This window comes from Gordionus sp. m RMFG-2023, chromosome 4, assembly GCF_954871325.1.
Source record: "Gordionus sp. m RMFG-2023 chromosome 4, tfGorSpeb1-WG-v2, whole genome shotgun sequence".
In the NCBI taxonomy this organism is placed as follows: Eukaryota; Metazoa; Nematomorpha; class Gordioida; order Chordodea; family Parachordodidae; genus Gordionus; species Gordionus sp. m RMFG-2023.
The window spans coordinates 26,421,987-26,445,453 of record NC_088778.1 but is presented as its reverse complement, the minus strand read 5'-3'; the positions used below and the strand labels follow the sequence as shown (position 1 = coordinate 26,445,453).

Here is a 23,467-nt window from a genome sequence, read left to right as displayed (position 1 = left end):
CTATAGTTTTTTTTTGTTTTGTTTTCTTCAAAATATAATTTTAATAATAAAAAATAAATATTATGTAAAAAATAATCTAAAAAATCATCATTTTTTTTTTCATATATCAATAATCTAAAAATTTTCTGTTTTGTTTTTCGTTTTTTGATTATCGGTTTTTTAAAATGATTTTTGGTGAGGAGGAAGATTAAAATTAATATGATCTTTAAACAAATTTCTTTCTTTCTTTATAAAATCTTATCATTTATCAATACATAATATTAATTCTGTTACTTGTTATTTGTTGCTTGCTCGTCAAAAAAAAATGTTAGGCGGGATAAGATAGTGGAATTTGTAATTTAAAAAAAAACAGTCAAAGCGAGGAATGAGGTGTAAAATTATGACAATACCGTAATTAATAATTCATTTCCGGATACGAGAGATTTGCGCAAATCATGAATCTGAAGATATTGCGATTATGCAAGTAAGCGTCAATAATGGGGGATGCTATTTAAGACTTGATAGCCACATAAAATTTTGAATGGCTCATTTACAAAAAATTTAGGAGCAAGTAATATATAATGATTTGTAAAGCCCCTCCCCCCTTCATACGGTAAACTGAGATATCGGTTTTTTTAAAACTTTGTATTAGGTTGTTTAGAACAGCAGTATTTATTGACCAGCCAATAATATAAATAGTGTAATTGATATATTTAAGCTAATCATCAAGAACTTGATCCTGACAGATGTCAGAACAATCCCACTAGAATAATTTTATTTCCCCATATATTCGGAGTTCGAATGACCTCAAATTATGAGAAAATATTTGTCATATATCTATGGTGACTTCCAGAGTTGTTAAAAGATACTTTTTAAATGGATCTAGATACAGATACTGATACATAGTCTAAAAATTTATCTAAATACAGATACAGCTACTAAAAAGTTATCTTGATACAGATACAATTTAAAATGTATCTAGGTGCAGATAAATTTTTTATTATACTCTTAGATAAGGTTTGAATAAACCTAAATTAGGATTCTATTGTGAAAATTCATGAAATGATCTAAAAAATTTATTGACTCGATATCACATTTATCAAAATATAACTAAAATAATGATTTTTAGATATTAATATAATTCATGATTAATATAAATAATTATTATATATCATTAATAAAATAATATAATATATGATTAAATGATTATAAATAATTATTAGATTTCAGTAATAAAATTATTCAAAATTTTGGTTCAAGACATCCTCGTTTATCTGTAAAGACATTTTTAGCTATACTAAAAAGTCTTTCAACAGGGGCGCTGGAAGGATTGTGGTGTTATATTTAATGAATAACATTTTTATATCAGGATATTGTTTAAAAATACTAAAATCTCGGCATTCATTTTTGAAAAAACTATTTAAAATTTATTGATTATCAGAATTTAAATCATTAATAATCATATCTCATGCTGTGGGATACTGAAAAAAATCGGATATTCAATTATTGGGTTTTTTTTCATAGGTTAATTTGCACTCATTTGAAGACTTTGATAATTCCTTAACTAATCTTTTTATTAATTGTTTTTTTTATTAAAATTTTCATCCATTTGCAACCATGTCCAATCTAGTTTAAAAAAAGGATGAAGCATAGTTTCCAAAATATTTTCATCTTCAAAAATTGTCCCAATAAACCTAGAATTATTAAATACTGATTAATTTATTATTAATTTACCTATCTTCAATTCCTTGTAAGGCATTTAAGAGTGGTAAACAAAATTTCAGGTTCATTTGTTTAAATTTTTTTAATTTAATAATGAGCTTGGAAATATGCTTACCGGCGATAGGCACTCCAACAATCTGCTGTTGTGCATATTAACAATGGTTCTATTAAACTTTTAATGATTTCTTTCTTTTCATTCTCCCATCTTTGGGAAATTCTAGCAACCACTGTCTGTCTGCAAATTATATTTTTCTATGGAGCTAATGTTTTGATCATTTTTATAAATGATGGATTTGCAAAAATTGAAAATGGCTGACTGCTATCTATAATAAAATCAGATATTAAATCATCTAAAATAGTATGGATTAAAGTCTGAGGTCTCTTGAAATCAATGGACGATGAGCCTAGTCCAATATTTTCTTTAATAGATTTTTTCTCCTTCCCCTTTTTATTTGGATTAAGAGTGTTTGATGTTTTCTCTTAAAATTTAAATTGTATACATTTATTTAGTATCTATACCCTTAAATGTTTTACAATGTTGCAAGTTGAGGTAATGCTAACTGAAATTTTCATATTTTTTGGGCATGGCAAACATTTTACTAACAGAGATTTGTTTTCTTTATTTTGAGATATTATTTTAAAATATGGTCTATAAATTGGCCATGGAATGTCGTCATTTTCGTCATCAATATTAATCTTAAAAATTAATATAATAGAATAAAATAAAATAAAATAAAATACCGATTCCATTGCATTTAAAAATGGCAAATCCCTTGAGATGGATTGTAATATCAGAATTTGCTTGTTAGTGATAATTCGGACATAATATTTAATTAATATTTATATATTCTTTTTTATATATAAATTTTAATATTTTACATATATATATAATTTTTTAATATATATATTAATATTAATTTATATGCTCATATGAAATAAAATAAATTTTACACTCAATTATTTTTATATATAATATAAAAAAGCGTTAAATTATATCAAAATGTATCTTAAAAAGTATCTAGATACAGATACCTCATATCTAGATACAGATACAGATACTTTAATCAAAAATCTATCTAGATACAGATACCACATTTTTATATCAAGATACTTGTATCTAGATACTTTAACAACTCTGGTGACTTCTATAGGTTATCGTCTTTCCATGGTAATCCTTGCCTCAGCCATTTAGGTAGATTTTGCATCCCTGTAAAATTCCTTTGATGATATTTATCTATATGATCAAAACACAACGCGGTGTGGTCAGGTTCATGGTATACAATTATAAAAAATATTGTATGGGGCAGGGCAGTGGAATGCAGCAAGTTAGTTTATTTTTTTTAAAAGAATCAAGTGTAGGGGAGTATCCGGACTTCGAATTTCATGTTCCATTTTTCATTTGATTTAGCGATAGATTAGCCTAAAATAATATTTAAATTTAGCTTATTTTAAGAATATTTAGGACAAATATAACAAAATCACTAGAATTTCATTAATATTATTTCTCAGTTACACATTAGAAATTTCTACTTTTGTTAGTAAGCTCAGCTTCTTTCGAAGTCGTCATCTTTATTGTCCACAGTTGACAATTTTCTTCTACTAATAATAATAAATTTCAGTATTGCAAGTAAAATGGTTGCTTATATACACTGAAAGACTGAAATATTGTTTACTTTTATTGAATATAAAATAAATTTAAATCTTAAGTTATGTTTTGGATGAAATTAACTTTAGGTACCGCTATAATTTGAAGATTGGGGTAAGAAGCATTTTTTATACCTAAATTAGCAAGATTAGACAAAAAAATTCGTTCTATTCCGGTATCAAATGCATCCAGTGAGCTCCATTTCAGCACTATTGGAAGGGTTATTGAACAGCGAATGACAAATTTGAACAGCGAAATTATTGATATTTTATTATTTAATGATAATTTCAAATTACATTGAAATTTTGTTTATAAGATTGTTATTAATATTATATATTATTTAATTATTAAATAAAATATTATATTTCCATTAGTATTATTTCTGCATAATTATATATAAAATGATTTGATGGGATTAGGATTGGGCAAAATTTCTGAAACTTATCGAGCTTGGATTAGTCTTGGAAATTTCTTTTAATATTAAATTTGGGCCGGGCTTTTAAATTTTATTTTTATTCTGGGATGGGGCTGGGCAACCAAAAAATCAAAACCCCATGAAGGTCTCTGACCTCCGTTACGCTTATAAAGGTCGCGTTCTACTTAAAATTATAAACCTTTTCCGAGCAATTAAATTATGCTCCCCTTGCGTTATTATTTGAACATTTATTGAGTATTTAGGACTATTTAGAGAGAATTTAATGTTTAGACTATCTTAAAAATAATTATACATTTATTTTTATTCATATTCACAATAATTAAGCTTTTATTTTATAAGAATTGAATTATGATTTTTAATGATTTGTCAAACTCAAAACACTTATATTTAATTTATTTTAATGACATTTTAATTTTTTTAAATTTTTTTTAAAAAAATAATTATGACATAATTATTAATCGATTACTTATGGCTATGTTCAACATCTATTATTATTTTAATTCGAAAAGTTACAAAATTTTAATGAAATCGTTTGTTAAATTTTGGAAATTTACGTAAAAAATAGCAGAATTTTGAACATGTTTTTATTTATATACTAAGAGATTATTTATTTATTGTCATTAATGTTTCGAAATTTGGGTAATTTAATTTTTTTGATATTTTAGACACAGTGAGGATATTAAAAAAAAATTACTCTACACAATTAAATCAAAATATATCATCATTTCTAAAGGCTTAGCTTGTATTTACTATTAGATATCTGCAGATGTCAAAATTTTAAATCCTGCCTTATCTCGGATTTAAAAAATTGTATTTTTGAACCCGACCCCGCCAAATCCGGGTTTACCAAAATATACTATAAACATTTATAAAATTCAAATTTCGTCTAATCTGAGTTTTAAGGAAATCTCTAAAATATGACTCATTTATAGTGTGGGTCCTTTTTATTTTCATAGAACCTTATTACCGGAATCTCATTTCAAAATGTGTAGAGCCTACTCGATAAATAAAAGACAACTTTGTCACGTTTTAAATGTTAATTATTTTATCCGATTTTAAATATAAAAATTAAAAATATACAAAAAATAACGAGATTGTCTAAAATTCACGGCTGGTAAAATGTCAGATCTTTCAAAATAAAAAAAAAACCTCTATGAACCACATCTATGAATCATTTTCGCAAATATGCTAAACTATTAAAACATTATATATATTATGAATTATAATTAAGGAATCAAAATTTTTTTCAATCTCTAGTTTATTATAATTTTTCCTTCGCTTATTCATTATAGGCAACCAAATACATTAACTTATGATTAGTGTTGTTAAATTTTATCCATAAAAATACTTTAAGCTTAAAGAAATTTCTCATAGGTGGAGCAAAGATTCGTCCTTTAGCGAAATCTCGAGACGTATGCAGTATTTTTTCTTTGACTAAAATATTAATTTCAAGAATTTAAAAAAAAATTGACTCTAATCGAACCGTTTAGCAACACCATTTAAGATAATTGGCATATTTTACAAAGAACACTAAATGTTTGTTTTGATATTTGTTAAAATTTTTGGATTAGTTTATTAGATATCGACTAGCTGACTTTTAATGTTGTCTCGATTTGCCTTTTTTTAAAAAAAACTGTCGAATCAAGATTTTAGCCAAAAAAATATTACATGCGTCTCGAGATCTAGTCAAAAGAAAATAAATACTTCTTGCCATTAAATGTAAAATCTCGAGACAAATAATATTATCGAAGTTTTCTACAACACAACTAAGTAATAACTTAACTTCAATTTTAGATTGATGCCTATTTTTTTAAATAATACACAAAAAATTTAAGCTTCAACCTATATATGTGACCATAATCTATCTTAACATTGAGGTTTAGACAAGAAAAATAGGAATTGACCTCGGAATTTATTGGCTAAAATTCGAGTTTTCTTTTGATTTTTTTGGCTTAACTCTTAGGTTAAATGTTGATCCGACGCAGAGCAAAAGCGTGTTGTTAAAAAGCCCGATTTGGGTCGTCAACGGCCCGAATAAGATTTTAGCTAAACTAATATTATGTAAGCATCGAGATTTGGCATATAGATGTCCATACATTTCTGTCAGCTATATGCAAAATCTTTAAGCTTATATAATGTTATTTTGTTATACTCTTAATCGGGCCTTTTTTAAAAGACCCGAATCGGGCTTTTTAACAATACTAGCTAAAACAGCCTATTATAATTCAATTAATTCAGGTTTATTTACAAAGTGTACTTTTGATATTCATCGTTAATCTCTTTTAATAAATCAAATTTTTTTTAGTTAATATTAGTTTTACAATATCTTTCAAAAAATGAAAAATCAAGAAAAATTTTAAATCAGAAATAATAAGTTATCTCAATTTTTAAACATTTTATAACCATTTATGAAAATGTAATTTTAAAAAATTTAAATTCTTTTATTGCTCTAACAGTAATTCTTCAAATTTTATTTAAATCATATGAGTTTTTTATTTCTATTGTGAGTAAATGGCAAGTTTTGAGTCTTTTCTCATACTAAAATTTAAGTGACAAGTTTTTTCACAAAAAGTAAACTACGTAAGTCTTCAAAGTAAAATGGTTTAACCTGCTTGATTTATAAAAGACAAATATCAAATAATGTTGCCACTTTATTTATTGTTGATATATTCCGACCGGTTTACATATAGGATTTTGGATATATATATCATACCTTCATAAACTAGGAGAGTAAAAACAGCTGTTTTTTCATATGATCGTCGCGATTTAATTTTTTTTTAAACTTGAATGATAAAAAGTTTATTAATTGCAAATAGAGGGGAAATATGTTGTCGGATTATAAAAAGTGCAAAACTGCTAGGAATTAAATGTTTAGGAGTATATAGTGAACAAGATAGAAATTCCCTGCATGTTAAAGAGGCAAATTATGTTCTTACATATAAATATAATATTTTGTCTTAGTGTGATGAATCATTTTTGATTGGCCCATCTCCTGCTCAACAAAGTTATTTGTGTCAAGATAAATTAATTAGTTTAGCCACTGAAAATCATGTGGATGTAATTAAAAATACTTAAACCGATTTATTTAAATATATATAAGGCCATTCATCCTGGTTATGGATTTTTATCTGAAAATTTTTCTTTTTCTGAAAAATGTGAAAAAAATGGTATAATTTTTGTTGGCCCAACACACAAAGCTATTCATGATATGGGAGTCAAAAGGTATTTCTTAACATCTTAATAAATTTTTTGTAATTGATAAAAAAAATATTTGCAAATTAATTTTTATTCTAGGTTATATTATATGCATATTTTTAGAGTTGATACAATTATCCATTTTACTTATATCTAATAAAATTTAAAAAAAAATATTTCCTAGAGTCCCTTAAGGCTGGCCCATCAGCTCTGCCTGCAATTGGACAATGGTAGCATGATTAATAAAATATACTTTTTTTACTTTATGTGAATATCATAATTATAATCTTTAAAAAAAGAAAAGTTAAAAGAAATAAGGAGTAGGGAAATTATTACTATTCATTTTTATATCATATTTTGTAATAAATAGAATAATATAGACAAACATCATTAAAGTATCACAGTTACTGCCAAATATTTAAATTTATTGCTTAATATTAAAATTGAGAATAAAATAAATTTTTTTTAGTTTGAGATTTCTGGTTTTTTATATTGAGCCACAACAGTCTGAGCTCAGCCTGATCTAAAAAAAATTGCCACCAGACCATGGGCAAGCTTAGGAGCCATTGATGGGCCTATTTTTAGAACCAAATTCACAGGACAAGATATAGCCATCTCTATCCTTTATTTTTTTATGCAGATAATATTTATTCATTATTAAACCACAAAGATAGAATATAATTATAAAATGTATAGGGAAAGGGAAAATAATTTAATTATAATAAGGTACATTGCACACATACGCATTGTAAATAGGCAACTCCCTCCCCATCCCCAAAAATCTAGATGCGGCTAAATATTTTTCAAAAATATTATTGTATATGATTATTAATTTATATTTTATAACAATCATTCCTAATATTCGCAGCAGAAATAAATACTTTTAATTTATTATATGATGATAGGAAAAAATACCTAAAAATCCCAAATCCTTTTTTGTATAAATTTTTTTATAATTAAATATTTTGTGATTTATTTTTATGAATAAAAAAATCTTTCTTCTTTAAAAAGATAATTCAATTTTAATAACTTTTTAAAAGAATTTTTTTTTTCAAACTATCAAATAAGTCTTCACATTCTTAATAACCTGCAAATTTTATTCCACCAAAAAAAAATGTTCTAAAGTAAGTCTTTTTCTTTATGAACTAGTAATAAGGAATAAAAATCGACATTCACTTAAACAATAAAAACGATATAATATTATTATTTCGATAGAGTTCAAAAAATCATGAAGGGAGAACGTTTTTGCCATCTTTTAGGCCAAATTTCGAGGTTCAGATGTCACCTAATATTTTATTTGGCTGGAATTCTTTATTTTTAAAAAAATTATAAATGCATCATATCTATTATAACAACTCTTTGACTAGTCTTTATTTGTATTTGATAACAAATCCTATCCTAGATCAATGACATATACTACTTACCCTGACTATCCATCATTAAAAAGCATTCTAAAGCATTGTTGAATACCAATCAGCTGGTTACGCCATTTTGGTTCCCCATATAATTTTTTTATTATTGTTATATGGATTTAAAAAAATTTTTTTTTTGCAATTTTCATTTCAATTGTTTATACCGGAAGCCAAAATGGCGTGCCACTAGCTGTGTTGTATTGATAAACAGAATGAATGGGTCAGTCTAGATGTTATAAAAGGCCATTTCCCCAAAATACAACCTCTTAGAAAGAAATTTCAGAAATGATATCAGATCGGTTATCACCCGATATCAATTTAATATCGGATAGTGGTAAAATCGGGCGTACCCTTTAATGACGGAACGTTTTAGAGCCAGATCGCCTTACCTAATCAAAATATCGGACTATTGAATATTATTTATTGTATTTATTATATTTTTTAAGAAAAAAAATTGCCACAAAATATATGTCTATTATATCATAGCATATCCAAAAGACTGATGCAAAAAGTGGGTGTTCCAATAATTCCTGGTTATTTCGGTGAAAATCAATCAGATTCGATTCTCCTCCAGGAGGCAAAGACAATAGGATTTCCCGTCTTGTTAAAAGCGGATTATGGGGGTGGTGGAAAAGTTTGTAGATATAATAATAAATTTTTAAATCTCTTGAAAGAAAGAGAGAGAAGGAAGGAATCTCAAAATTCTATTTTATTTTTGTTAAATTATGTTTACCAATGCAACAAAGCAGCTCATGATCGTATTTAAAGTGAAGTAAGCACATAGCCACCTTAAATAATTTATAAATTTGACAATATTTTTTTTATAAATTTATGTTTACATAAGCGAGTATACTATATTTTTTAAGGAATAAAGAAAAAATTTCATAACTCAAAAGGATGGTATTTTTTAGAGACCTCCGAACCGAGCCTAAAAATTTTTTTTTTAAAATACCCGGCCAGGTTAAAGAATATTTTTTTTAAGAATACCCGGGCCGGGTCAAATATTTTAAATCGCCATTAATAAATATAGAAATTAAAAATAAATATAATATTTTATCTGGCCGGGTCATGCCGATGGTATCTCTGCAGGTCTCTGGTATTTTTTCAAAAAAGGGATAACATTCATTCTATTAACAGTATTTGCTAAATCGTTTTCCCCTGAACCGATTTAAAGCTCCAGACTCGAGCCGGAAAAAAGGGCTAGGTCTCGGGATAGGTTCTAAATCGCGAAAACAAAAATCGCTAAAAATTGAAAACATGGCTTATATCTCATAGAAAATTTTTAAAATAAATTTGAAATTAATATTAATAGATACTAGGGGATTAAATACTTGTATTTAAATTGAAAATTTAAAAAAAATCGTTAAAATGGAAGAAATATCATCCAAATTCCCAATTTGATTCCCAAAACTGGGATTTTGGATGATATTTCTTCCATTTTAACGATTTTTTTTAAATTTTCAATTTAAATACAAGTATTTAATCCCCTAGTATCTATTAATATTAATTTCAAATTTATTTTAAAAATTTTCTAGGAGATATAAGCCATGTTCCCAATTTTTAGCGATTTTTGTTTTAGCGATTTAGAACGGGAACCTAGGTCTCGGATCTGACTCTTTCTTTCTTTCAGCTAGATTTACTCGATTTCATAACAATTTAAATAATTGACAAAAAAAATTTTTTAAAAAAGGGCATCAGAATTTGTATGAGCGAACAGGAATTTCAATCCAATCTGGATAGTGTTCGAAACGAGGCTCAGAAGGCTTTCGGGAACGAAAAAATTATGGTCGAGAAATTCATACAAGAACCCAAGTTTTTAACAAAAAAATTAAATAAAATTATATTTAAACTATGTTAATTATTTACTTTATTAGTTCATAAATTATTGTTTTAAGTTATGAAATCATCACTTTAACATGAAACAGGTCTTCCTAAGCTGCCTAGAAAAAAAAATAAACAAGGTTTACACAGTTTAGTCTCACCTTATAGAATGGACAGATGATATTAAAATAAAATACGTAAACCTTTTTATGATTATTATTTGCCTAAATTTCATTTCTTTTTTAAAAAAAAATAAATAATAATAAAGGCATATTGAAATTCAAGTTTTCGGAGATAACTTTGGGAATCTCGTGACTTTATTCGAGAGAGATTGTAGCATACAGAGAAGGCACCAGAAAATACTGGAAGAAAGTCCTGCAGTGAGAATAATTATACCTTAATTAATTTTTAACGAATATTAAGAGGAAATCTCTCCTTTTTTTAAAATTGAGACTTTATTAAATAATCTTGTATTGCAAAATTATCCTATATCTTAATTTTAATTAAAAATATAAGATTTTAGACAGATTTAGGGTAGTTTTAAGCAATTTTGTAATATATAAATATTTTTCTATAAATAATTTTAAAAAAAGAGTTTCTTACCCCCGGATAAAAGAAATCAACTTTACGAATACGCGCTGCAAGCCGCGAGGGCCGTTAATTATTGCGGAGCTGGTAAAAAGTCGTCCATTATTAAATTTTTTTTTAAAATTTATATATTGTAATTTGAATGGATGTAGTAACTGTAAATTTAAAATAGCGGCTTCTATAACTGACATCTTTTTTAAAGTTACGGATCCTATCCTAATCCATTCCACTGTTAACTCTCATATATACGAACCTCGTGCCAGAGGAAATAAACTTGTCTTGTCTAGGTGCCTGTCACTTTAACATTTTGGAAAAAGATGGGCAGCCATTTAATTGTGCTTTAGAATTAAAAAAAAATTTTTTTTTAATAATTAGGAACGGTAGAATTTATGATAGACAAAAGTGGTAAATTTTATTTCATGGAAATGAATACGCGGTTGCAAGTTGAGCACGGGATAACGGAGATGATCACCGGATTGGATTTAGTCGAATGGCAATTAAGAGTATAATATAAAATTTGGTCGATATTAGAAACCCGATAAAATTGTTCATATTATATAAGGTTTCCATCGAGGATCTTCTTTAAAAGAAAATTGAACTAACGAGAACTTAAAACGGTAGTAAAAAAAAACTCTTAAGGAACTCGGAATAAAAAAAATCTAATAGTGGGATTAGTTTTGTAATACGGCTAACCCATTAAGTCAAAAAATGTTGTGCAAGCCTCAAGATTTCGTTAAAACATGTCCAAACTTTTCTTCCATCTATGAATAAAATCTCCGGGCTTGCGTAATATTTTTGGTTAAAATATTGGGTTAAGCAAGCCGTTTAGCAACACTAAATAGGATCCCTTCTTATAACTTTTATTAGATCAGTAAGACACAAAAAATATTATTTCCTTTATTTTCTATAGGCGGGTTACATTGAAAATTGAATTTTTTTATTAACTCTATTCGCTAAGCTAATTTTTATAAAATATGAGGAAAGTGTTTAGCACTTGGAATCAAGTAAAATAGAAGGAAAGTTTTTTCTTTTTTTTTAAAAAAAATATGTAATAACTTTTTAAATTAATAATTTATATATTGAAGTTTGTGTTCTTTTAAAAATCGAATTCAATAAGGATACATTTTCTCTTTTAGGTAAGAGATAAGCGGAAATATAAATCAAAACAAAAATAATTAATCTAATTTTTAGGCGATTCGCATCAGGAATCGGAGTTACAAAATCCATTAATTTTGAAAAACGGGGAAACCGAATTTTTAACCTATTTTTTAAAGATATTCAAATTTAAAATAAAATAAAATTATAATATTCTGGCTTTAACACCAATTAATACTTTAGCTACGGTTTAGATAACCGCCTTAAAATGAGTAATCTGTTAACATCGGAGAAGACCGAAATACATTTTTATAATTTTGTAAACCCTAACCGAACCCTTTTGTCAAATTACCAAAAGAAAAAATCGAACCCGAACCTATATAAATAAACCGTTTTTTTTTTCGAATATATAAATTGTATTTTAAGACTTTTCCTATGGAGTTTTTATTTTGCTTGTATATTTAAAATATAAATAATAATTAAAAGTAGGATAAAATATTTTTCATCTAATATTTGTGTAGCTACATATTTAGTGGTTTTAACTAAAATATGCATTAACAATTTACAAATATCAAATTTCATTTGATTAAAATATTGTTCGGAACACATTATTTTTACTGATAAATTAAAAATATTTTTATAAAATTTTTCCTGAACCCTTAACCGAACCGAACCTTTTCACATTTAAGCGACTAACCTTAACCGGAGCCTTTATAGATAACGCTTCAGGGCCCTGTTTTTTTTAAATTTCTCAAATAAAATTTAAAACTTATCAAAAATTATTTTAATTGTGAAAGAACGTGGAAATAAATATTTGCCATTTTTTCTCTCGTTTCAGATTACATATAAAAACTAAAAAAGAATTCTGTAAATTATAATAAGGTAGCATCTGGACAAAAGTTACCATTATCCCAATCACAGATAAAGAGTGATGGGCATGCCATAGAGTTGAGAATTTGCGCCGAGGATCCTGATCAAGATTTTATGCCCTCACCCGGTCCTTTGAATCGCTTCGTCTTCGATAGAGATGAGCTCGATAAAAATGTGCGCATGGATAGTGGAGTCGTTCAAGGTTTTTTGTATTTCAATTATATATATACTATATATAATGTCATGTCAGTTACTTGAAAATTCTAGCTATGCAGACCAGATCCCACTAAGGCCGATGGCGCTGAAAAATATAAAATATGGACTTATTATGTATCCTTACTAAGAGAATTCCCTTAAGATGTTAGAGGGCTCTGATGACAACTGACATTGCCATTTTTATCAGGCAGCGGATAAATCACGTATCCTCCTTATCCTCGAAATTAGCTATGAATTTTTTAATTAATCGTCGTCTGAGAATTAGAATATTCTATCTCCACTTTTTGTAATGATCATTTTAAAAAAATAAAGTTTCTATTGTTTTCAATAGGATGCATAACCTTGTATCGACTTAATTTCAATTATTTTATAAATATTTCGGATTTTTTAATGTAAATAGATTGGTATTTATAAAAAGTTGGTTTAAGTAAAAAAAATGTCATTTTTGACAAAAAGTGGATAATGTTCAAAATGCCTTTTAACATTAATAGTGTTGTTAATCGACTAAATTTTTATAGTCGAAAGATTTGCTACAGAACTTTAGCCATTAAATTAGTCGTAAAAAATATACAAAATATTAGATTTGGTGTCAACCAGGCACTAAAAATAAACAAATTAAAAAATTTAAAAAAATAAAAATAAATATAATAGAAATAAAATTATAAGCAAATACACGAAATTAGTCCACCAAATTAACTAATTTGGTCCGGAAGAAGTAGACTTTAACAACACTAAAAATAAATAACCAATTTTAGAAAGTTCGTTATTATAGTTTTTATTCAATTAATACAATAAAAGAATTAAATGTCGTTAAAATTTTAATTTAAAAAAAAAATTAAAACAATTTAAAAGGGGATAAACATGTAATCTTAATTTGATTTTAAACAACATTTATTTTTGTGAAATCTTCTACCTGTAAAATTTAAACATAGTATTTAGAAAAGGCTATTTTATCGGACGTAAATATAGGTACCAAATTAGTTTAGTATGCCTGGACAAACGAATTAAATTGGAGAAAAATTAATTTTTATTACAAATCCAAGCCGGCGAATATTTTAAATATAATTTTCATATTCAAATAACCATTTATCTCTCGTTAGAAAATGTAACTAGTTAATAAAAAAAAAGTAAAAATTGTTAATTATTCACTAATTACAATAAATTTTAGTCAAATCACACAATTTTAGTTTGTCCTTATATACTTATTATAGTATACTAAGTAAATAAAATATTTATTAATTTAGGAGACCAATTTATCATTTCTATTTTTAATCAAAAATTACATAAACTATAAGAAAGAATGAAATAGTTCACCATTTAAACAATTATTAAATAGATTAACAAAATTCAACTATTTTATATGGATTATTAAATTTTATAAATTATTTGAAAGTATCTTACAATATAACCAACCCCATCATTTTAATTTTTCCTTATATACTCTATATAAAATAGTTATTAATTTTGGAGACTTATCTTTATAATTTTTATTTTGAGTCCCATCGAACATACAACATACATTACAAAATATAATACATTTCACCAAAACTGAACACAAATGTTTAGCCTTTTTCTTTGTTATTAATTAAGGCTGTGTCTTAAATCTAAAAAATATAAATAAATAATTTTATAAATTTTGAATAAAAAAATAACATATTTTTAATGTAAAAATAAAATAGTGTTCTAAATCATTTTTCGTTATTTACAAAAATTTATTTTTTTATAAAAAATGATAGAAATTAATAAATTTGAATAAAAAAGATTCCAAAATTAATTTATTTGGGTAATTTATGAAAAAAACTAGTATAATATTAAAGTATGCTATTTTGGGTATTTTATTCTCGTTTTTTTGCGTCTTTTTTTGTTTTTTCTTTATTTTTTTTTTCTTTATTTTTTTTGTTCTCTTCGTTTTTTTTGTAAAAAAATAATGGAAATTTCGGACATATTATATAATTTTATTAATTTACGGAAGTTTATAAATTTTGAGGGTTTCTTCGAATCATTTAGGACGCAGCCTAGTGAAAAATATTCTTCATTTTAGAATAAAGATAATTTTATAAGTTATTCGATATTAAATGATTTCATATTAGCTTACTAACGAATTGTGAAATACCGAAATTGGCTTATTTTATTGGGCCAAATTTTTTTTTAAACCAGTGTCGTAAAATAAATTTTAAACCCAAACTGGACCTTAAAAATTTTTTTAAAAATAATCCGGGCCGGGCCTGAAAATATAAAACCCGGGCTGGGCCGAATTTTTTATATATTTTCAAAAAAAATTTAATATCTTATCTTATTTTTCAAATTCAATTTAAAATCCTATAATTATCAAATTTATATATTTTTTGTTTTTTAATTAATTTTATTTAAAAATTAAATATTCGAGGTAAAAAATATTTTATATCTTTAACTTTGTGTGCTTGTTGTAAATATTATGTGATGTTGATTACTTTTTTATAAAGTTTTTTTTAAAAATAATGAATATTGCTTGTTTTTTCTAAAATAATTTTTATTGAATACTATCGATCCACATCATACCTAAGCTTTAGACCCCTGGAGAAAAAACGCTCCAAGCAGCTCATATCCAAATTCTACAAACCAAAAAAACTGGAATTTGTTATTACAGCATTCCATCAAATACTTACACTCAAAGCTGTTCAAATGAATCTCCATCGCTTTTTCTTCATCTAAACCTAATCCCGTGTACACAGAATGACAACAACACGACTCATTCTAATTTAGACTTGTTACTTACCAAAAAAGAACTTAGCATTGCTATCGGTCTTCGATTAAGCTATAAATCGTAACACCGAAATCTTATGTCCTCTGTGACACCCACTTCCATAGCATGAGCCACCACCCTCTACATAGTCTTTTTCCTAAAGGCATATTATCTAGAAACTATTCCATCCATTTGATCATCAATAGAACCTTGAGATTCACAAATATTCCTTCCACGCTGGAGCTCTCTGGCCTCAGCCCTGACATTCAAACACCAAGTCCGATAGATAGCCCCTAGTCTCCTGGAAGTTTACCACTCGCTTGGGATTATACTTCTGTAGATCGTTTTGTCAGATATTTTTCTGTCAAAACTACATAATATAACCACTTAAATAATCTATTGTTCCTTCCAGTATTTTCAGGAACCTGTGTCTCATTTGAACCTCAAGCCCAAAAATTTTTCAAAACAATCAACAGTTACGTTTAATCACAGGTGATCTAAAGGAGGGTTTCTACTTGCGGCAAAGATTATCGATCGAAATTTGCCGATCCAAATGGGGTCATTAAGTCTCGCCAACTTATCCAATTATTTATTTTTTAATAGTTTTTTTTTAAATATATTTTATATTCTATAGATATGGTATGTATATTTTTAGTTTATAATCAGAATTTTGTCTTATTGTAATTTTTTTAAATTGAATTCGAAAATAAAGATTTAAAACACACACACAAAAAAATAAAATTGAATTATATTTTAAAATCAAATTGTTGAGTATTCTTTGTTATATTTTGAAGTTTAAATGTAAGAGAAGGTTTTTGAAACCATTGGAAAATTAAATATTATAAACTTATAAAGAAAATAATTATATATAAAAGTAAACGTATAAAAAATTAAAACTATAAAAAAAAATTGAAGTAAAAAAATTAAAAGTACCAGTACAAAATTAATCAATTTGTAATATCTAAAAATGTAAACAACTTTCTTCAAAATTAATATCATCTTTCTATTTATATTTATACATTAAATTTTAAACAAATAAAAATTCACATCATCTATTTGCCTATTTATGAGCTACCACCGTAGTTTTTTCCTCCAGAGTATACTTGGTGATAATTTTCCTTTTTGATTTTATATTTTCTGATAAAAAAAACAGCCTATTTAGAATCATAATAACGTATGCAATGCAGATTTGTAAGTCAACTATAATTATTTAAAAAAAAAGGGATATATGAGATTTAATAATTGACTTTATGGATATTTGCCAAAATAATCTATAATTCTCGAATAGTTAATACTTTTTTAAAAAAATTTTTTATATAACATGTTCAATTATGTAATTTTTGAATTCAAAAAAAAATAAATAAAAAATTCAATATTTATCATTTCTATATGTAAGGATAGAAATAAAAGGATGTTATTATTTTTCCTTTCTCTATCTAAATTAATGATTGCAATTGTTTTTATCATATTGTCGTAAATTATAATATATTTTTATATATTTGAAATGTCAATCATTTCAAATTAGATTTTTTTCATCGTTTTTGATGAAAAAAGATTTTCGTATCATTAAATGTTTTTTTATGAAAATATAATTAATTGTTTTTTTACAAAAATTGCTAATAAAAAAAACCTTACGTTTCTTTGCGATGTTTGTAATTTGAATAAGTTATTTCTATATTTAGATCTTTGACAGTTTGGATTGTCTGCTCAATTTTGATAGTTATTTTTATTTAGTTTTCTAGTTTGTCATTTCTATTTCTATTTTTATTTAATTTCGTCTTTTTTTGACACATATAAGAAAGCAGTAATAAATAAAATTAAATCTTTCATTTAAGTTAATACTAGATGGCTTAAATTATTTATTATTAAAAATAATTAAAATAAAAAAATCAAATTTTATAATATTTAATCCGCTAGGTAGCGTTTATTACTATTTAATAAATAATTGAATTATAAAATAATTTTACAAAACTAATAAATTTGGGTCAATTTTTCAAAAATTAAACATTTTATATTAATCATATTTTTATAATTATCAAAATTTAAATATAATCAATTATAGCATAAAAATATATTTTACTGGTAAATTACTTTAAATAAATATTATTTTTACTTGTAATATAATATAAATAATTCAAAAAAAAAAATTTAGTAGTTAAAATATTGAAAAACATATTTATTTTACACTGAATCCTAAGATACAGGGATACTGACATGTTTGTATTACAATTTACTTTAACAAAAAATTTCAATATTATTATTTTATAACACATACTGATGATTTATTTTTTGAAAATAAAATTAGGAGACGAAATTTCGATATATTACGACTCTATGATAGCTAAATTGATGGTTTGGGGTATTAATAGACCCGTCGCCTTGCTCAAGCTCAAAAAAGCTCTTAACTCTCTATATGTATTTGCCAATAAAATTAATATAATATTTATCAGAGACCTGCAGAAGTACCATTTGTAGACCCGACCAGGGTTTTTTTTTAATTTTTGGCTCGTCCTGTATTTTTAAAAATATATTACATTTATTTTTAATTTTTATAGCTAATAATGACGATTTAAAATATTCGGTTTTAAATTATACAGCCCGGCCCAGGTATTTAAAGAAAAAATTTAGGCCCAGCCCTGGTATATTTTAAAAAATTAAGGACTAGGCCTGGCCTACGTGTCTCTGATATTTATTATACCACTTACTTAAGTTTCCCTTTTAAAACATTTATATCAATATTAAATATATTTAGATAAGCGGTGTTAAAAACAACATAGCATTCCTGAATTCGCTACTTGCTCATCCACATATCAATTACGAGCAGAAATTAAATACCGATTTCATAAAATTGGAGTCTCGCGTTCTAAAGCAAACTTTAGGCTCGATATCTAAAGAGGGTCTCGGTGAAATTTTAGCGCAAGCTTCAATGGCTCATATTTTGAGCAATGATTCTTCTGTTATTAACGGGAAAGAGCATAGATGTTAATATATTTAATTTATTAATTTTAACTCTAAAAAATAAAGAATATTTTGAGATCTAGTTTGAAACAAAATTTTTAATTTTGGGGATTTGTTTTGCTTTTCAAAAATGTAGCTTTAATTTTGCTATTGGTTATATTTTTTCTTAAGTTTATGGTTGATTTTGAAATTTTGTGTAATGGAATTAATTGAAAAATAATATTTAAATAATTAAAAAACTAATGTAAATTTTAGTATAGTCGGAAAATGGGGTTAAAATTAACTTAAACCTTAACGCCCTATGAAAAGTAACTTATAATTTTTTTGAAACTAAAATATCAAAAATTAGCAGATGAAATCTAATAATCTGTAGATTCATTTGCTATGAACCATTTCCAGACAGAACGTTTTTTCAAAACGGTTTTTAGGTAATGTTACCAGAAATTTTTTTTTAAAGTATAATATAAAATAAATTAATTCTAGAATTTAACATTTTTTTCGAAATAAAAAAAAATGCTGGTAACATTAACTAAAAACCGCTTTAAAACGTTTTGTCTGGAAATGGCCATAGAAATAAAATCTATAATATATGTTTTTATATAAAATTGAATTTTTGTTTTGTTTATAGTTATTTTGCAGTTCATTTGAACCTTGATTAATAACACCTTTTAAATTCTATTAATAGGTGACCCATTTTCTACATACAAGTGGTTCCGGTTAAACACAAATTATAAAAAAGATATGAATCTACAACATAGTGGATCAGGTTTTGTATTTAATATTATAATATAAATAATAATTAGCAATGTACCTTTCGATTTTCGTATTTAGAATACAAAGTTCGAATCACATTCTTAAAAGATAACACATACCTAATAAAGGTAGGAGATATATTCGATAAAGTGATTAAAGTAGATGACCAAATATTATATACAAAGTCAGTATCCGAATTAAACTGGAGTGATGGCCCTAATAATCAACTCATCAAATTTATAAAGGATGATGATATAGTCATTTTAAATTCCAAGGTATAGCTTAAAAATATTTTTTTTATTGAGAAAATGGCTCTCAAATACTAAAAATGAATTTATTTATTTTAATACTTTTATATTTATAAAAAAAATTTGCTTAGATATTATCAATTTAGCTTGAATATTTTAATTGATTAGGGCATTCAACATGAAATCAGAATACTTCAAACCGATGATAGATTTGTGAGTGATAAGAATGAATCAAATATAAGAGGACTTAATTACGTAGCTCCAATCACTGGAACAATTGATAAAATTTTGGTGAAAGTCGGTGATACGATAAAATCTAATCAACCACTTATAATCATATTAGCCATGAAAATGGAAGTAAATATACAGAATTCATTAATTTCGAAAGAAAGTAGGATTGAGTAATTAAATTTACAAAATTATTTATAAAATTAATACTTTAAATAGTGGGTAACTATTAAAATATGAAATCCTTGATATAAACCTAAAAATATAGCTAAATTTCAAATAATCACACTGAAAAACAAATAAATTCGAAAAGATATTAACTATTTTATATCTATGTATAAAATATTTAATGATTTTACTTTCATCATAATTTAATAATGAAATACAACAATCCATATAATTTATTAACAGGATACTTATAGTTATATTATATAAAATAATAAATATTATAATCAAGTATCTCTTTAAATTAGAACGTGAAGATTTTGAAACTGATATACTTTTAGATATTTTACATTTAGTATGGATAGAATTAGTTTACTGAAGATATGATGTTACTCTAAAGTATTTATTGGTAATGTTAATTCATCTGTCTGAATTTTGAATCAAATGATGATAATGAAATAACAGCATACATGCTTAAGCTAATCTATAAATAATATTCATATTAATAACCTATACTATAGGACAAAAATAGTGGCTGGTTAAAAAATTCAAAAAATTTATTAATAAGAATTTTTATTTTTTTATTCACTTTGGCTAATATATTGTGTTAAAAAAATATATGGTATTTAATTATATTTAACGCATTCGATTTTTTTAGAAATGTTTACATCATTAATACTAAACGATAAAATATTATGGGTGAAGGTTTTTTAGAAAAACATGCATATGGTGAATTCCATAAATCAACATGAGTTTCAACCTGATCTCCTCAGATTTTTCTACAATTTTTATAAGAGTTTATATATATTTTTATAACTAAGAAAAAAATAAAAATTTTTCAAAAGATAATTTTAATATTAACGATGATTGTGAAATCTTTTAGCAATTGAAAAATAAATTTAAAACAACACTTTCAGAAAATGAAAAAATTCAGATATTGACTGTTTTACCAAATTCTTAGACCTTAAAAACAAGAATTTTCTACGACTGAATCCATAGCAAGGATAGGAAAAAAATTGGTCAAGGAAAAGGGTGCATTATCCAATCCAAATATTATCAAAATTTCATAATTCCGATTAAAAAAGGTTAAAAGAGAGAACCAATCAAAGAAAATTTTATAATTTTAAGCAAACTTATATTATAAGTCAACTTTTTGCAAATTTAAGACATTTTTTTTAAACTAAAATGATTGGTTTTCTTAAAATCAAATATTTTTTTTCTGATCGTGTAGTAATCAATATATAAAATTCATAATCTAAGCCATTGTGAAATTGATGGCTCAAACGGAATGACATTTTTTCGTAATAACCCATGGCAAGCATTACCAAAGGGTTGAGAAAGAGCTACCTTCAGCGTCCATATGAGAATCAAATATTAAACACCTTAGATGCATTTAATTTTTATAAAGCAAAATATCACTGGAATTAATTTCGCGCATGTAAAACTTGATAAATATGAAAAAATATCTTGTTCAAAAGATCAAACTTATTCCCGGAATCAGAAGTTTCATATTTTTATGCCACTTAGGGAAAATTAACTTAAAGTTAAACCATTTTCATTATATAAAAATTAAATTTTACCTTTCATAAATTATAATCAAAAATTGATTTGTATTTTTTAATTATTTTTATGAAAATTCAACTTATCATATAAATTAACCTAACCCCCTTCCCCCCCCCCCTCCGAAAAAATTTCCCCCTTAGATTATAAATAACTTCTTTTAAATATTAAACATGAAATATTTGATAGCTTTTGACTTATATTACAATTATTGATTAATATCAAATATTTATTTAGAACATTTGCAATAGACTAATGATTAAAATGCCATATCTCCTAAAATTATAATCGGCCCAATTGGAAATTTGCTTATATTAATCCTATATCTATATAACATGAGAAAAAATGCCGATTTGTTTTTTAGTAATTTCCGGTTTATTTAATATTTTTTAATAATTAACATTGTTTAACTTTAAAGGTCTATCATTGGGCTATATAAAGAAATTTAAGTGACGCTTCTAAGTCAATTATATCCAAAGATATTTAAAATTAAAGGGAGAGCATTTCGCCCAAAATGCCCCATTTTTTCGACAGAGACTAATGAGGGAGTAGGGCTAAAAATATTTTTTTTGTTGATTTGTCATGGAATTTACCTATAACCAATGGCAATAAGATTTTTTGATAAATTGCAAGTAAAAAATTGGCAGAATATATCCCAATTTTGTTTTATATACTAAAATAATCTAAATTGGAATCAAATTCAAGACATTTGATTAAATACTATGATTTATGAAAGTTACAAGTTTTTATAATTGTTAAAGCCCTACATTTACCTATTTTTTCTAATCCAATATTCACGAAATTTATTTTATAAAATATAAAGACCAAAATTTTATTTTTGAAATATGTCAAATCCAAAATTTTTAATATATTGCTGTTGAAAAGGTCACTGAATGATAATTAACAAATTTATCTATTAACACTTTTTATAAGTTTTATCTTCTGGTTCTGGGTATTGAATAATATTTAAAGTATCAGTGGATGCTAATTGATACCATGAGTATTGGCCAACATGCATCTCTGCAAACCTAAGAGAGGCCAAAATTTTAGAAATAAATTTAAATTAGAGCACTTCAAATTAACAGTCAGGCGTGGGCACAAAATTTAAAAATAAGGCTATTTAAAAAAATATATAAGGTCCTCACAATAAAATTTAAAGAATTTCTCGAGGACAATAGTGATTATATTTAATATATTAAAAATTATAGGTCTTGCTAGGTGGCATAGAGCAAAAATTCAGGTTTAAAAAATATTTTTGGGCTAAGCTCAAAAAAAATTCCGCCAAAGAGTTAAACCCTTCTTGGTAGGTAGAATTACAATGTCAACCAGGCCCTGCTGATCTGGTGTTGTTAAACGGCTCGTTTTGACCCGTTTTAAAAAAGGCTAACTCAATATTTTAGCCAGAAAAATATTGCCTAAGCTTCGAGATTTTAATAATATATATCTAGACCTTTGCTCCTTCTATGAGCAGAATATTCAGACTTACTTAATATTTTTCTGGATAAAATATTAAGTTAGCCATTTTTAAAAATCGGCTCAAAATGAGCCGTTTAGCAACACTATGCTCACTATGAAACCTTCCAAATCATTTTTAAAACTTAAAAGCCAATATTTATAAACTAGTTGAGATTAAAAAATAGATTAATTAGTCTTTTTTATGATAGCATTAATATATGCTCATATAAAATTTCCATATATTTAGTATATTATTAGGTCCTCAAATGAAGGAACAATCTCCAAAATAGACTGCAAACAAGGTGACTTAGTACAAAAGAACAAACTATTAATATGTTTAAATTAATCAAAGATCATATTCCTATTTACACATTATTATGATATTATTTTATTTAAATA

The 23,467-nt window shown here is 25.4% G+C and overlaps 1 protein-coding gene across 2 annotated transcripts; it reads left to right on the top strand.

The window, feature by feature from the left end:
• Window positions 1–6,521: 6,521 nt before the first annotated feature.
• Window positions 6,522–23,462, top strand: LOC135929046 (biotin carboxylase-like). 2 transcript variants are annotated; one of them, XM_065465537.1, is made up of 15 exons: window positions 6,522–6,701; window positions 6,744–6,839; window positions 6,883–7,004; window positions 8,876–9,023; window positions 10,080–10,201; window positions 10,479–10,590; window positions 10,804–10,885; window positions 11,174–11,301; window positions 12,776–12,965; window positions 18,007–18,116; window positions 18,454–18,682; window positions 19,345–19,425; window positions 19,491–19,687; window positions 19,829–20,017; window positions 23,316–23,462. In XM_065465537.1, the coding sequence occupies exons 1-15, from the start codon at window positions 6,570–6,572 to the stop codon at window positions 23,412–23,414; spliced, it is 2,037 nt and encodes a 678-aa protein (XP_065321609.1). In that variant the 5' UTR covers window positions 6,522–6,569; the 3' UTR covers window positions 23,415–23,462. The 2 variants fall into 2 exon arrangements, with proteins under 2 accessions (XP_065321609.1, XP_065321610.1); XM_065465538.1 differs by having other exon boundaries at window positions 23,327–23,417.
• The last annotated feature ends 5 nt before the right edge of the window (window positions 23,463–23,467 follow it).